Source organism: Anarrhichthys ocellatus, unplaced genomic scaffold (genome assembly GCF_004355925.1).
Source record: "Anarrhichthys ocellatus isolate YVR2014 unplaced genomic scaffold, GSC_Weel_1.0 scaffold29, whole genome shotgun sequence".
NCBI classification, from domain to species: Eukaryota; Metazoa; Chordata; class Actinopteri; order Perciformes; family Anarhichadidae; genus Anarrhichthys; species Anarrhichthys ocellatus.
The window spans coordinates 1,016,458-1,030,520 of NW_022280059.1; the positions used below are offsets into that span (position 1 = coordinate 1,016,458).

At 41.3% G+C, this 14,063-nt stretch overlaps 1 protein-coding gene across 1 annotated transcript in view; it reads right to left on the minus strand.

Moving 5' to 3' along the window:
* Positions 1-14,063, minus strand: part of prx (periaxin) — a 38,121-nt gene that overhangs the window by 5,887 nt on the left and 18,171 nt on the right. The window contains exons 4-8 of the mRNA XM_031863424.1: positions 11,708-11,884; positions 10,613-10,772; positions 7,171-7,364; positions 6,552-6,799; positions 1-6,267 (exon numbers count right to left, since the gene is read on the minus strand). The exon at positions 1-6,267 is cut by the window's left edge and continues 2,408 nt beyond it. Of these exons, the coding sequence (XP_031719284.1) occupies positions 1-6,267; positions 6,552-6,799; positions 7,171-7,364; positions 10,613-10,772; positions 11,708-11,884 (7,046 nt within the window). The remainder of the gene's footprint in view (positions 6,268-6,551; positions 6,800-7,170; positions 7,365-10,612; positions 10,773-11,707; positions 11,885-14,063) is intronic.

Below are 14,063 nucleotides of genomic sequence, written 5' to 3' on the forward strand. Positions count from 1 at the left end.
ATTTTTCCTTTGGGAAGTGAAATATCAACAGAAGGCATGTTGAGATGCGACATCTTGAATTTTCCAGCTTCTCCTTTGATCTCCATTTCTGGACCTTCAATCTTTCCTTTGGGCAGAGAGATGTCGATCTTAGGCATTTTCATTTGCGGCATTTCAAATTGTTTTCCTGTACCACCCTTTATTTCAACATCTGGACCTTCAAAACCTCCTTTGGGCAGAGATATGTGACCTTCAATGTTTCCTGTTTTTCCTTTAGGAAGGGACAAGTCAATATTAGGCATCTTGAATTTGTCTCCTAGTCCATCATCTTTTGCGTCATGCTTTACTCTTGGCAGGGACACATCCAGGTCTATTTTGGGAATGGAAACGTCAATTGTTGGCATTTTGGGAATTTTGAGGTTTCCCTCATAACTTCTGATATCGGCCTCTGAGACATCAACCTCTGCTTTGGGCAGAAGAACCTCAGTCTCTGGTGTTTTAGCCACTGGTAGTGACAGCTCAATAGAGGGCATCTTAACCTTGGTCTTAGACTCAAGGTAACCACTTGGCTTACCTAAATCTTTTTCTTTAGAGCCAAATCCTGACATGGAGAACTTCGGTAGTTTGATAGAGACATCTGGTGCATGAAAGCCACCCTTCCCTTCCACTTCTGCCCCCAGTTTAGCATCAACCTCTCCCTCTGGGAGTTGGCCTTTTGGTGATGATATTTTAAACTTGGGGAATTTCACTTTGTATTTAGATTTTTTTTCTGGGCTCTCAACACTGATTTCTGGTTTAGAAATGTTAATTTCCCCCTTTTTCGCTTTGACATCCACATCAGGACAAGACACAGATACATCTGCATGCTTTTTGGATACACCAAATGAGGGCATTTTTATTTTAGTCTTTTTTACTTTGACTTTTCCGTCCCCATCAAACTCTACTGATGGTGCCCTAATCTCTCCTTCCACATGTGGCTGGCTGAGGGAAACATCTCCCTTGGGGCCAGATATTGCCAAATCACCACTCTTAGACTTCCCACCAAACCTGGGAAGAGAGAAACTGGGGACTTTGAGGGAGACATCAGGTATATCAAAGCTGCCCCCTGAAGAAGGCCTGCCCCCCTCTGCTTTAAGAAGCTCCACTTCCAGATCGTCAGCTTTAGGTTTGGTGAGGCCAAAGTCTAGATCCACTTTTGGAGCTGAGATGTCAACTGTCGGTAGTTTGACAGAAGGAAGTTTGAGGGATGCATCTGGACCATCTACACCACCTGTCCAGATGTCTGTATCTTTAACTTTCAACTTGGCTGGATTAATATCTCTTTTGAGACCAGAACTCTTCAAATCTCCTGATGCTTCAGGACCACTGGTGTCCACTTTAAGAGTTTTGTCTTTCAGCCCAGAGGGAAGGCTGAGGTCAAGATCGAATCTGGGGAGATTAATGTCAAGACTTGGCATTTGGAGCCCACTACCTTTTTTAACAGATATGTCAATTTTTGGTACTTCAAATTTTCCCTTTCCAGAAGGTCCTTCAATATCGATATCTCCCTCCACTTTTCCCACTGGAACGAAAATGTCAACAGCTGGCAATGCAATCTCTCCTCCCTTCATCTGTGGTCCTTCCACTTTGATATTGCCTTCTGGCAGGTTCATCTTTGGAAGTGAAACGTCAAATTTGGGCATTTTAAATTTGCCTCCTTTTACCTCAGGACCCTCAATAATGTGGTCAACCTTTCCTTTGGGGAGTGCCAGATCAATGTCTGGCATGTTGATTTGTCCTCCCTTTAGTTCAGAACCTTCAATATTCACATCAGGTCCCTTTGCTTTCATTTTAGGAAGAGAGATATCAACAGAGGGCATGTGGAACTTTCCTCCTTTTTCAGCATGCCCTTCAATGTCAATTTCTACTCCTGTTTTTCCTTTGGGGAGTGAAATATCAATGTCTGGCATCTCAATCTTCCCACCCTTGATGTCCCGGCCTCTCTCTGGGAGACTCACTTTTGGTAAAGACACATCGAATTTGGGAATTTTAAATTGACCCCCCTTTACCTCAGGACCCTCAATATCGGGGTAACCTTCAACCTTTCCTTTGGGGGGTGAAATGCCACCTTTAAGTTCATGTCCTTCAATATCAAGATCAACTCCTTTTGCTTTTATTTTAGGTAGAGAGATATCAACCGAGGGCATATGAAACTTGCCTCCTTTACCCACATGTCCCTCAATGTCAACGTCTCCCTTTACTTTTCCTTTTGGGAGTGAAATATCAAATGTTGGTATTTCCACATTGCCCTCTGACAGGTTCATCTTTGGAAGTGAAACGTCAAATTTGGGCATTTTAAATCTTCCTCCTTTTACTTCAAGACCCTCAATACTGAGGTCAGCATCAGCCTTTCCTTTGGGGAGTGACAGGTCAATGTCTGGTAGGTAGATTTTTCCTCCCTTGATGTCTGGGCCTTTTGCACTGACATTGCCTTTAGATAGACTCACTTTTGGTAAAGACACATCAAATTCTGGCATTTTAAATTTACCCCCCTTCACCTCAGGACACTGAACATCAAGGTTGCCTTCAACTTTTCCCTTGGGGAGGGAAATGTCAACAGTTGGCAAGTTAAACTTTCCTCCTTTAACATCGGGAACTTCTGGGCTGATATCTACTTTTGGAGCTTTGATATTAGGGAGTGACATGTCACCTTTGACTTCAGGTCCTCGAATATCAACATCAACTCCTTTTGCTTTGATTTTAGGAAGTGAGATATCAACTGAGGGCATGTGAAACTTGTCTCCTTTACCACTGTGCCCATCAATGTCAATATCCACATCTGCTTTTCCTTTTGGAAGTGACATTTCAATAGTTGGCATATCAATTTTTCCTTTCATATCTGGTCCCTCCACATTGGCATCAACCTTTGGGAGACTCACTTTTGGTAAAGAGACATCAAATTTCGGCATTTTGAATTTCCCTCCTTTCACCTCAGGGTTATCAACTTTTGCTTTGGGAAGTGAAATGTCAACAGTTGGGATGTTGACCTTTCCTCCTTTGACATCAGGACTGTCAAGGCTGATATCTACATCGGGTGATTTTATTTTGGGAAGAGACACATCAAGTGTTGGCATGTTTAGTTTTCCACCTTTAACACCAGGGCCTTCAATATTTATGTCTAGACCCTTAGCTTTCATCTTAGGAAGAGATATATCAACAGAGGGCATATGGAACTTGCCTCCTTTGCCAGCATGCCCTTCAATTTCAATTTCCCCTCCTGCTTTTCCTTTGGGGAGTGAAATATCAATGTCTGGCATCTCAATCTTCCCTCCCTTAATGTCTGGGCCTTTTAGTTTGACATCCGCCTGTGGGAGCCTCACTTCTGGCAGTGAGACATCAAATTTTGGCATTTTATATTTACCCCCCTTCAACTCAAGCCCCTCAATATCAAGGTCACCCTCAACTTTTCCTACAGGGAGTGAAATGCCACCTTTAAGTTCAGGTCCTTCAATATCAACATCAACTCCTTTTGCTTTTATTTTAGGTAGAGCGATATCAACCGAGGGCATATGAAACTCGCCTCCTTTACCCACATGTCCCTCAATGTCAACGTCTCCCTTTACTTTTCCTTTTGGGAGTGAAATATCAACTGTTGGTATTTCCACATTGCCCTCTGGCAGGTTCATCTTTGAGAGTGAAACGTCAAATCTGGGCATGTTGAATTTTCCTCCTTTTACTTCAGGACCCTCAATACTAAGGTCAATGTCAGCCTTTCCTTTGGGAAGTGACAGGTCAATGTCTGGTAGGTTGATTTTTGGCATTTCAAATTTCAAACCTTTAACTTTCGGACCTTGAAAAGTCACATCTCCTTCAGGGAATTGTACTGCAGGGAGGGCGATGTCTGCAGATGGCAGGTTGAATTTGCCTCCTTTCCCTTCACCTTCGAAACTGATACCCTCTAATGTCCCTTGAGGGGTTGAGATGTCAATAGTCGGCATTTTAATTTCCCCACCTTTGATTTCTGGTCCCTTGATGTTGATGTCACCTCGTTTTGATTTCATTTTAGGGAGAGAAACATCAATTGAGGGCATATGAAAATGCCCTCCTTTACCTTTAGTTTCTAGGTCAGCCTCCGCTTTTCCCTTTGGAAGAGCGATATCAATTGAGGGTCCCTCAAGGCCAATATTTCCCTCAGGCATCTTCACTTTTGGTAGTGATACATCAAATGAAGGCAGCTTAAACTTGCCTCCTTTTCCTGTGGGTCCCTCAATATCTATCTTACCCTCTGCTTTACTTTTTGGAAGAGAGATATCAACTGTAGGCAGTTCAGCTTTAACATCGATGTTACCCCCCAGTGATTTGATCTTCGGTCGTGACACATCTAAAGAAGGCATCTGGAACTTTCCTGCTTTGGCTCCAGGACCTTCAATTTTTACCTCCCCCTCTGGTGATTTCATAGCAGGAAGAGGGATGTCGACTGACGGCATGTTAAACTTTGCTCCACCTTTGACTTCAGGTCCTTCAATATCAATCTCTCCCTCCTTGGTTTTTATCTTTGGGAATGAGATGTCAAAAGTTGGCATCTTGAACCTGGCACCGCTACCACCACTGCCCTCCAGCTCCATGTTGCCCTCTATGTTCGCCTTGGGGAGTGAAAAGTCAACATTTGGTAGCTTCACATCTCCTTCAGGTAGCTTAATTTTTGGGAGAGAAATGTCTAAAGAGGGCATGTTAAATTTGCTTCCTTTTAATTCACTGCCATCAATGTTCAAATCTCCCTCTACGTTTCCTCTGGGAACAGAGATATCAACATTAGGCATCTTGATCTTCCCACCTTTGATTTCAGGTCCCTCCAAAACAACCTCTCCCTCAGGCAACTTCATTTTTGGAAGAGTTACATCATATGAAGGCATTTTAAACTTGCCACATTGTCCCTCAATGTCTCCTTGCATTTTGCCTTTGGGCAGAGAAATGTTGAGTGTGGGTATTTCACATTTACCACCTTTCACATCAGGGCCTTCAATGTCGACCTCCATCTCACTCGTCTTCATTTTAGGGAGAGAATAGTCAAAAGATGATAATTGAAATTTTCCTCCTTCAAAATCAGGTGTTCCTGCTTTGCCTTTGGGAAGCGTCAGGTCTACTTTGGGTAACTTGAAGCCTTCTCCTTTCATATGAACTTTTCCTTCCGGTGACTTAATCTTTGGAAGAGATATGTCAAACTCAGGCAATTTGAACTTTCCATCTCCACCAACATAATAATCCATATCCACATCTCCACCCTCTGGTTTCACCTTTGGGAGAGAGATGTCTACAGAAGGTAGATTGAATTTCCCTCCACCTTTTGGACCTTCAATATCCACTTTGGATGATCCAATATTTGGCAATGAGATATCAACCTTCGGCATGGAGATTTTGGGCCCTTTGAAAGTGCCCTCCACCTCATCAGGAATTCTGTGTCTGGTGTCCAATTCCAAATGAACATCAGGCACAGAGATGTCCACTGCAGGCATTTTGATTGCTGTCTTCCCAGCTCCTTTAAACTCAGGGAGTGAGACTTCCACGTCAGACTTTCCCGTCACTTTTGGTACAGAAATATCAACAGAAGGCATTTGAATAGATGCAGCTTTTACTGAGAGATCGACTTCCTTCTTTGGTTTGGTGATATTTGCCTCGGCGAGATTAATCTCACCACCTCCTTTGATTGCTACTTTTGGAGGCGTTATGTCAGTGTGAGGCAGTTTAATTCCTTTGGATTTTATCTTGATGTCACCATCTATCTCATCCGAATGACGTGAGAGTCTAACTTTGGGCAGTTTCAACTTTGGCATTCTTAACTTTGCATCTCCTTTGCCTACGTCTACATCCACTTTTCCCACAGCTGCATCAGTTCCTCCTTTGATGTTGATTTTAGGAGCTTTAATTTCTGCCTTTCCTTTCACAGCGGGCAAAGATGCCTCAGCTTTTCCTGAAGGGAGTGCAAACTCCACATCAGGCGCATTCATCTTAACCCCTCCCTTCTCCATGTCCATGTTTTTATCACCAGACAAACTGAACTCCACTGATGGTAGCTGGGTGTTCACACCCGGAGGGCTCAGCTCTACAGATCCAGTTTCCAACGCTGAGCCTGACTTTGTGTGTTTGGTCTTAGGAAACGTGATTCCAAACTTGTGTCCTTTTCCTTTGGTTTTCACTTTAACTCCAGTTATCTCAGGTGGAGAGATATTCACCTGTCCCTCGAGTCGTCCTGTGTCCACTTTTCCTCCTGTGTCTTCTCCAGTATAACCCTTTGTTGTCATGTGGGGAAACCTGAGAGGACCATGTAAAGAAAGGAGGGAGAGATGAAGAAAAAAACCATTGTAACAAAGATACAATAATCATTCCTGGCAAAGAATTCTTTATAAAAGAAAACAAATATAACCTTTTTAGATAATGCCTTTGAAATACAGGTAGTAAAAGTCTTGTATTACAGTATTCTTTATCATCATAATGTTCCTCGACATACCTCTTCACATGTTGCTCAGTCAGCACAGCAGGTAATTGCGAACATTTCAACGTGAAAAGTAAACAGAAAGGACACAAACAAGGCCAACCTGATCCTACTCTTTGCCTTCCCCAAGGCGGCTGCTTCTTCTGCTGCTGCTCCTTCTGCTTCAACCTTCGCACTCTTCCTCTGTTTGAATTTGGGGAGAGAAAACTCAATGTCTACGTCACTCATCTCCAGCCCGGGGGGCGTTCCCTCTATCACCAGCTCCTCTCTGCGCTTCTCTTTCAGCCTCTTCAGACCAAAACGACCACCTCTCTTCTTCTTCACCTTGAACGGCTTGCTGCCCTTCACACTCTGACACACACATAAATAACAAGAGGGTCAGTCAAAGGCCTGGAAGTTTAGTATGGTACTATCTGTTGAGGTGCTGTCTTTATGAAGTTTGATCAAATGAACAACTGAAAGTATTTGGAAACTACGAATAAGTTTTAAATTCAATTTGAGGCTGTAAACTGTTGGACTAAATGTTTATATTATGTCTAAGAAATGGAATTCAGTAATTTAGTTTGCAATTTGCAACAAAACCCCGTAAAAGTATTTTGGCTTTTAGTAAGGTAATGACCAAAGTCTGATTATGACAAACAGAAAATTCAATTTGATCTAAAACAACACAATTCAGTTGAGAGACTGAATAGTACATAGAAATACAGAATATATTTGATTACCATTTTGGCCAGCTTGGCTTTGGGACCTTTGATCTCCACACTGGGAACTCGGGGCCGCACGTAGACCTCTGCTTCAGGGATGGTCCTCCTCAGCTGGAAGCTGACCTTATACGGTTCCGCACACTGAAGGATTTTCAGAGCGTCTTCATACTTCACGTTGTCAAAGTAGACCTTGGCACTCAGCAGCTGGTCACCTTCACACAGAGAGCATTATCAATGACTATGACCAGTGTTAAATCCTGTCAAAGTCATTTATGAAACTAGGGGTTGGGGTAAAAATCGAAATTATAAACAATCTGATGTATATTTGGTATCCTACACACACTAAGGCAGTGGTTCTCAAACTGTGGGGCGCGCCCCTCTAGTGTCGAGTCTTGGCCAATCAGCGTTAAGATGTCTACACCGTCTTTCCCTCCGTTACAGTTTAAGTTACGTTATGTCCCGTTACCGTTCACACTTGCTGGGTTAAGTTAAAGTCCACTGCATGCGGAACTTCGTGGACTGTTAACGTTCGTCATTATCACGATTTAGGAGGAAAAAACGTAACGTGATGAAACATAAAGCCCCCCCCGTGTTCCGGTTCAGTTCACACGGTCACTTGTTAACGTTAAACCAGAACACCGGCGGATCTGGTTGCAGGTTGTTTGTTTTAACTCAAAGTAGAATGAAAGGCCCAGATACTGATGAGACGATGAGGTCAAAGAGCTTCAGGGAGAGGAGGCTGTTTGTGTAGTGCAGCTTGACGCAGGGCTGAGATGTGAGTGGAGCTGGGCCTGGATACAGGTGGAGCTGGGCCTGGATAAAGGTGGAGGTCTAAACAGACGTGAGTACAGCTTCCTGCTGTCGCAGTATTTTAAATACATTGATAAGGCAGGGTATGCTAAATGCAGCCTCTGCTCCAAGGAGATAAAGTACAGCAACAAAGGCTCACATGTCCTCTCATCACACTGTTCACTGTAATGACCACAGCCAGTGTACCAACAGTCCCAACAGTCCCACGTGCTCTTAAATCAAAGCTATTTTACTTTTAGAATGCTACATTTTAAAGCTCATATTTAAAATAAAATGCTCCAGATATGTGTGACACATATCTGGAGCATTTTGTTTAGTTTTGCACAGGTTGCATGTTATTGTTGTTTTGAAAAGATATGCAGTGTAAAACTCAGTAAAACTCTTTATTGCCAAATATTTTAACTTGTTTTGTTTAGTTTTTCACAGGTTGCACTTTATTGTTATTATCTTAGAAAGATATTCAGTGCAAAACAGGTGAATTGCAGCCACAATAAGCTATTTTTTGTGGGCGGTGGGGCATGAACATTTTTCCTCCTCCAAAGTGGGGCGTGACAGAAAAAGTTTGAGAACCACTGCACTAAGGAATGGTAGTGAGGTAGTGTCCTGCATCCATCGGTGAGTAGAATAGCCAAAAACTGCACTAATGAAGTACATTTATAATAACAAGTACCAGTGGTGGAAAGTAACTACTTTTATTCAAGTACTGTACTTCTACAGTTAAGAGGCAAATATTGCACTTTTTACACCACTACATGTATTTGATAGCTTTAGTTATTTTGTGGATTAACATGCTGGGTGTTGTCAGAGGTAAAACAGGCTTGAAATCTTAAACCAGAGAGAATAGCAAAGCACTGCTTTTGAGCCTGATGTTACTCTTTAGGGAGAATGAATGCAAGAAATCTTTAAAATAACTACTTTAGTAAGAATATCTGCTGAACAATCTTGACGAGCGGCACGCTGTTGTCTCGACTTCTTTCATATCATATTCACATGATTGACATTTACCAGACGGTCTGGTTTAGGGTCAAGCAAAGGAAGTGAACATACACCTATATTTGTAATTGTTCGATATGTTAGGTCATTCTTAACAACATATCCTCATATCTTACGAAAAAGTCACTCCTCATTTTTCGTGCAATTTCCTACAAAAGTCCAGCAACATGCATCATCCGCTCATTACAAGCATTCAATCTTTTCAAAATAAACTCCGTCTTCACAGGAAACGACTTAGTTAGCCTCAGGCAACAAAACTACTTAGTTTTAGGAAACGATCGTCATTCACGTTAAAATGTTCTAGTTACAAAGTTGACCTCTTGTTTCACACCGGTCACGAACAATGGCCTCCTGGCTGAAAGACCGGATCAGGTGATAGCACCACATCTCTGCAGTTAAAGGAATACTATCTATAAGTCTATAATCTTACTGAAATCATGTGAACACGGTAAGCCTTTGTAACACACAAAGATTCACCCAAATAAAGCATAAAAAGAAAATCATAAAACAGCAGAAAAAAATCATCTAATAACAATGGGGCACACCTCATATAACCATTAAGAAATATTATAAAAGTATAGTAATGGCACATCTCAAATAAGAATATGAGGAAATATGAGGAAAAGCTGACATTTTTACATAAAAGGTCCAATATTAAATGACTCATTCAGGCTAATTACGAGATAATGTGATATTAAATCATTGTCAATTAAATACGGGTGTGTTCACTTGTACTTGAGGAGGACCATCTGTCCACACAATGTAAGTAGTATGTGTTTTTTCCTCACCCATATTTTCGTTTCTATTTCACCCTCTTCAGCGTCTTTATTATAGTCTAAAAAAAGCGTAAACACCAAACACTTGCTACTGTCTGTCTGTTCAGTGCCGCTAATGTTCACTGCCCCCCGGTGGTCACAATGAGGAACTTCAACACTGAGTTCAATCGTTGCTAGCACAAAAGTTATATTCAAAACAAGAATTTATTGTGCGATTATAGCAAATAACAACAGTAACATCATTATTAGAAAAAGAAAATACTTAAAGGTTGTTTTAGTGAAAGCTTTTTGCTCTGGAGATCATAGCGGACAGTTGAAATTATTCTATGTTTGCTGCCCTCCAGTGGTCAGAGCGGGGAACTACATCATAGAAAAGCATCAAATCAGACGTGATAACATGACAATACTCCCGGTATTACTTTGAAAAGTAAATGTGACCGAATTTAATAAAAAAATGTCTGACACTTTATTGGTAATAACTAAAGCAGAAATTGACATGACACAAAATTGCCCCCAAACTTAAGCAATCTGAATAAAATGTAACCGATAAAATTGCAAAATTATAATTTTAATATTTCTAGTCGTCACAGGTTGAGACTACGATTACACATACAAACATTCATTCTACTTCTTCTTATAATTCTTTATTAGGTTAATAGGTTATTCACAGTGTTGACGGTTTAAACATAAAGATTTGCGACTGTCTGTCACACCCTTAATGACTATTATTCCCAAATATTTCATTCTTAATATCCAAGAATACTATATTGATGATCAGTTTTGGTTTGCAAACGGACACACACTCACCAAAGCTCTTGGCAGTGTACATGTTTTCATATTGAAGCTCCGGGTATGTTTCCTATAAGTAATACCGCAGGTACCTTCCTGGAGACTGAGATGCTTGGCGGCTGGTGAGTCTCGGAGGACATCTTTCACAAAGATCCCTCGCTGTCCTCCACCAGTCACGCTGTAGCCGCTAGCTCCGGCCTCCGCCTCCGTCTCCACCACGATTTCCACGGATTTAGAGGCTTCCTCCACACACTAACAGACACACATACAACTTTTAATGGCACCAATTTTAACAAAATCAAGATAAACCTTTTAGTTGCGTTTTGTTTTGGTCTGTCTGTGGTTAGACTGATCTCAGACTGCCGAAGTTGTTGCAGTAATACTTTAGATTCATATTTGAAGATGAAGCCCCGATTTTCCATATTTTGCAGAGTGTCATGTCATCAACTCACCAGGATAACCTGAACAAAATGTATTATGTATTCAATTTGATGGTTTTATCAACTAAACTCTAGAGTGACTCGACAACTCTGTCAGCATTTCTCAGCAGCGGAAGATGTTTGTTTTTTAAAGTATAAATTCACAGTTCTTATTCCTGTGCAGCACAAAGTAAGAGTGTCTGATCCAAATCACCAGCAACACTGAAGATTTACACCATTTCTCTGAATTATAAGTGAAGAATTTAAAACATTTAAACATTTTGTGGATGCATAAAAACAAAAAATAAAAAAAATAAACATGTAAGAAATTGAATGCTCTTCTGTCTGTTCTGGTCAAATACAAGAAATGTTTTAAATGCACGAGGGCTTCAACTGTGTTTTATATCTTGTTTCGCGAGAGTGAGGAGAGTGAGTGCAGAATATACTGCAGAGTTATTTGTCACTTCACACTTTACTTCTGAATCCATTCGATCCATTAAGCTGTCACGGAGGAAAGGTCACTCTATTCTTGGATTACATCCACTTTTTCCAGTGACTGAGCGAAGGAATAAACTCGAACCATAAAAGGAAACGGTGAACCTTATCAACCAGTGGAGTGACTTTGTGTGCATCGCCGTTCCATCGTCTTTAACAATAGTTATGGTAGTTAAAGCTATGACCTCCAGTTGCTGATCAACCACGCATACAAACTAAAGTAATCAATATTTCATTCTTTATATGAACAGTGTTTATCAGACTGCTGCTTACTGTCTGTTGGTCTGTGGGCTCTGAGTCCATCTCTGCTTGGGCCAGTTGGCAGGTGGACTCTCTCAGATGACTTCTCTTCTGACTCAACACCTGCTTCAGCTCTGCATGGAGCTTCTCCTTCTGCACCTGCACACAACGCAGACAACGCAGACGGGGATGAGATGATGTGCAGCGTGGCTGGATGTTAAGATGCCAGAAGAACAACACAGAAACAACCAAACTATGGTCGAAGAAGTGAGCTTTAAATGTCATCAGCAATCATTTTTGGGGTTTATTGCCTTTACCTTGAATCTCATATTAGAACTCCACCCTCATTTCTTTAATATATCCATGAGTGGTCAATCTTACAGGATTACAATTATTAAAATGATGATGGTGAAAATGGTTTTGACAAAGCTCTTTTTTTGTTTTTTTTAAATTCAAGTTCAAACCTTTATTTTAAATTTTTAACAGTTTATTATTATTCAAGTTCTTTCCTTTTCGGTAATATTAAAATATATTTTAATATTTGAACTGTTGTTTTTATTTTGTAATGCACTTTGAGCTCCAATTAGCAAGTTTGTTATCATCCTTAATCTCATTAAAAAGTCAGTTTACAGCGAGGTGTTACATTTGAAAGCCAATAACTTTCAACTAAACAAATTTAATGTAATACAATTTCCACAACATTCAACTACAGAAAAAGTTCAGGCATTCATACCTTCATGCATCTCTACAATGAATAGTGTCACAAAATAAGGGTGGTGTATTATGTCAACAGGAATTATATTAATGTTTAGTAGATGTTTTACAATGCTCTTTTTCCCTTCATCCCTCAGCGTGTGTTGTTTCAACATGCCTGTTAGCTACACTGACGTTTCTGATGGACACCAGCTTTGCTTCACAAGTGCTGACGTGCTACTTTTCAGTCCATGAATGTGGGTCAGAGTGTTTACACCGACACCTGCAGCTGGTTTCAGATCTGCCACATTTACAAGCTTTTTGTTGTTAACTTTGGTCCAGCAGCTGGCGGTCACCTGCTGCACCATGAAAAGGTCGCTGAGCTCGGAGAAATGAAAGGTTGTTTATGTGCTGGACAATGACCTCAGCAGATCGGGCCTGGAATATTGTGATCCGGTTTGTATGGGTCTGCCTGGTGGCGGCTGGGGTCACAATGTCAGTCCCAATGCAGGCTCATGCAGAAATTCCTTCTCGATGCTCCGCCCATACTACTGGGCTCTCTGGAGGGAAGGCAGGGGAGAATCAGAACCAGGGCTGCATGGGGCAGACTGTCAGACCCCTGCTGCAGCAGAATGAGGGGTTTTCTAAAGGGTATCTGGCGCTTGAAGAAATGACCACTTCTATCCAGAGGGACCATCGAAACCAAAGCAACATAGAAGTTCCTCGTAGTAGCGTTAAAATATGTAGCTACTGTCAGAAGCCAGTAAGCTTAGCTTCACATACAGACGAGAAACCGGGGGGGGGGACAGCTACCATAGCTCCGTCCAAAAAGGTAACAATTTCCACCTACGAGCATGTCTAAAGCTCACCTGTTAACAGGACATGTCATGTTTGTTTAATATGCACACAAATATGAAAACAGGCATGTTGAGATGTTACAGGGAATTTTGTGAACTATTTCTTGTTCGGGAGCAGTGGCTTCCTGGAGTGTTGCCGTCACTGTGAGGTTGTCAGGCTGGCGATGAGGCTAAGCTAAGCTAACTGGCCAAAAGAAGGCTGTTTGACCACTCAGAGCCACCGTCCGTGCAAACACCAAAGCAGAAAGAAATAAAGAAATAAAAGAATGCATAGATGTGTAATGTAAAGAAAGATAGTAGCAGGTGATTGCAGAACAACTTGGAATTAGTCACAAAACACAGGATATGCGAAATATTAGACAGCAGTGGTTACGCTATAGGTAGCTAAATGATAGCTTCTCGCTAATGTCAATCATTCGTTAGCCCTGGAGTAGTGCTATCCATCGTATTGTGAATTTGTGCAACGAAGAGAATAATATAACACATCAAACTCTGTGTGTAACAATTTTTTGTCATTTGACAGATTGACAAAACGCAGAAGAAAAACTTGGTGCGCTATGGCCTTAACTCTAATAAGCATATTTCCTCAAATGATAAACTATTCCTTTAAAAGGGACAACAGTTTTTTTTGTGACTTAACCACATTGTTCTTTCAGGCGTGCCCCCATAGTACTGCATGTTCAACCTACACACAACCAAGTAATTCTTCCAGCTACTGCAAGACTTGAAAATCCTTCAACACCACGTGACCTGGAATTTCATTTTATTGCTTCTTCTTCCTGAGACGTATTTCTACACACACACTAACATCTCTGCAGATGCATGCATGTGTGAATGGG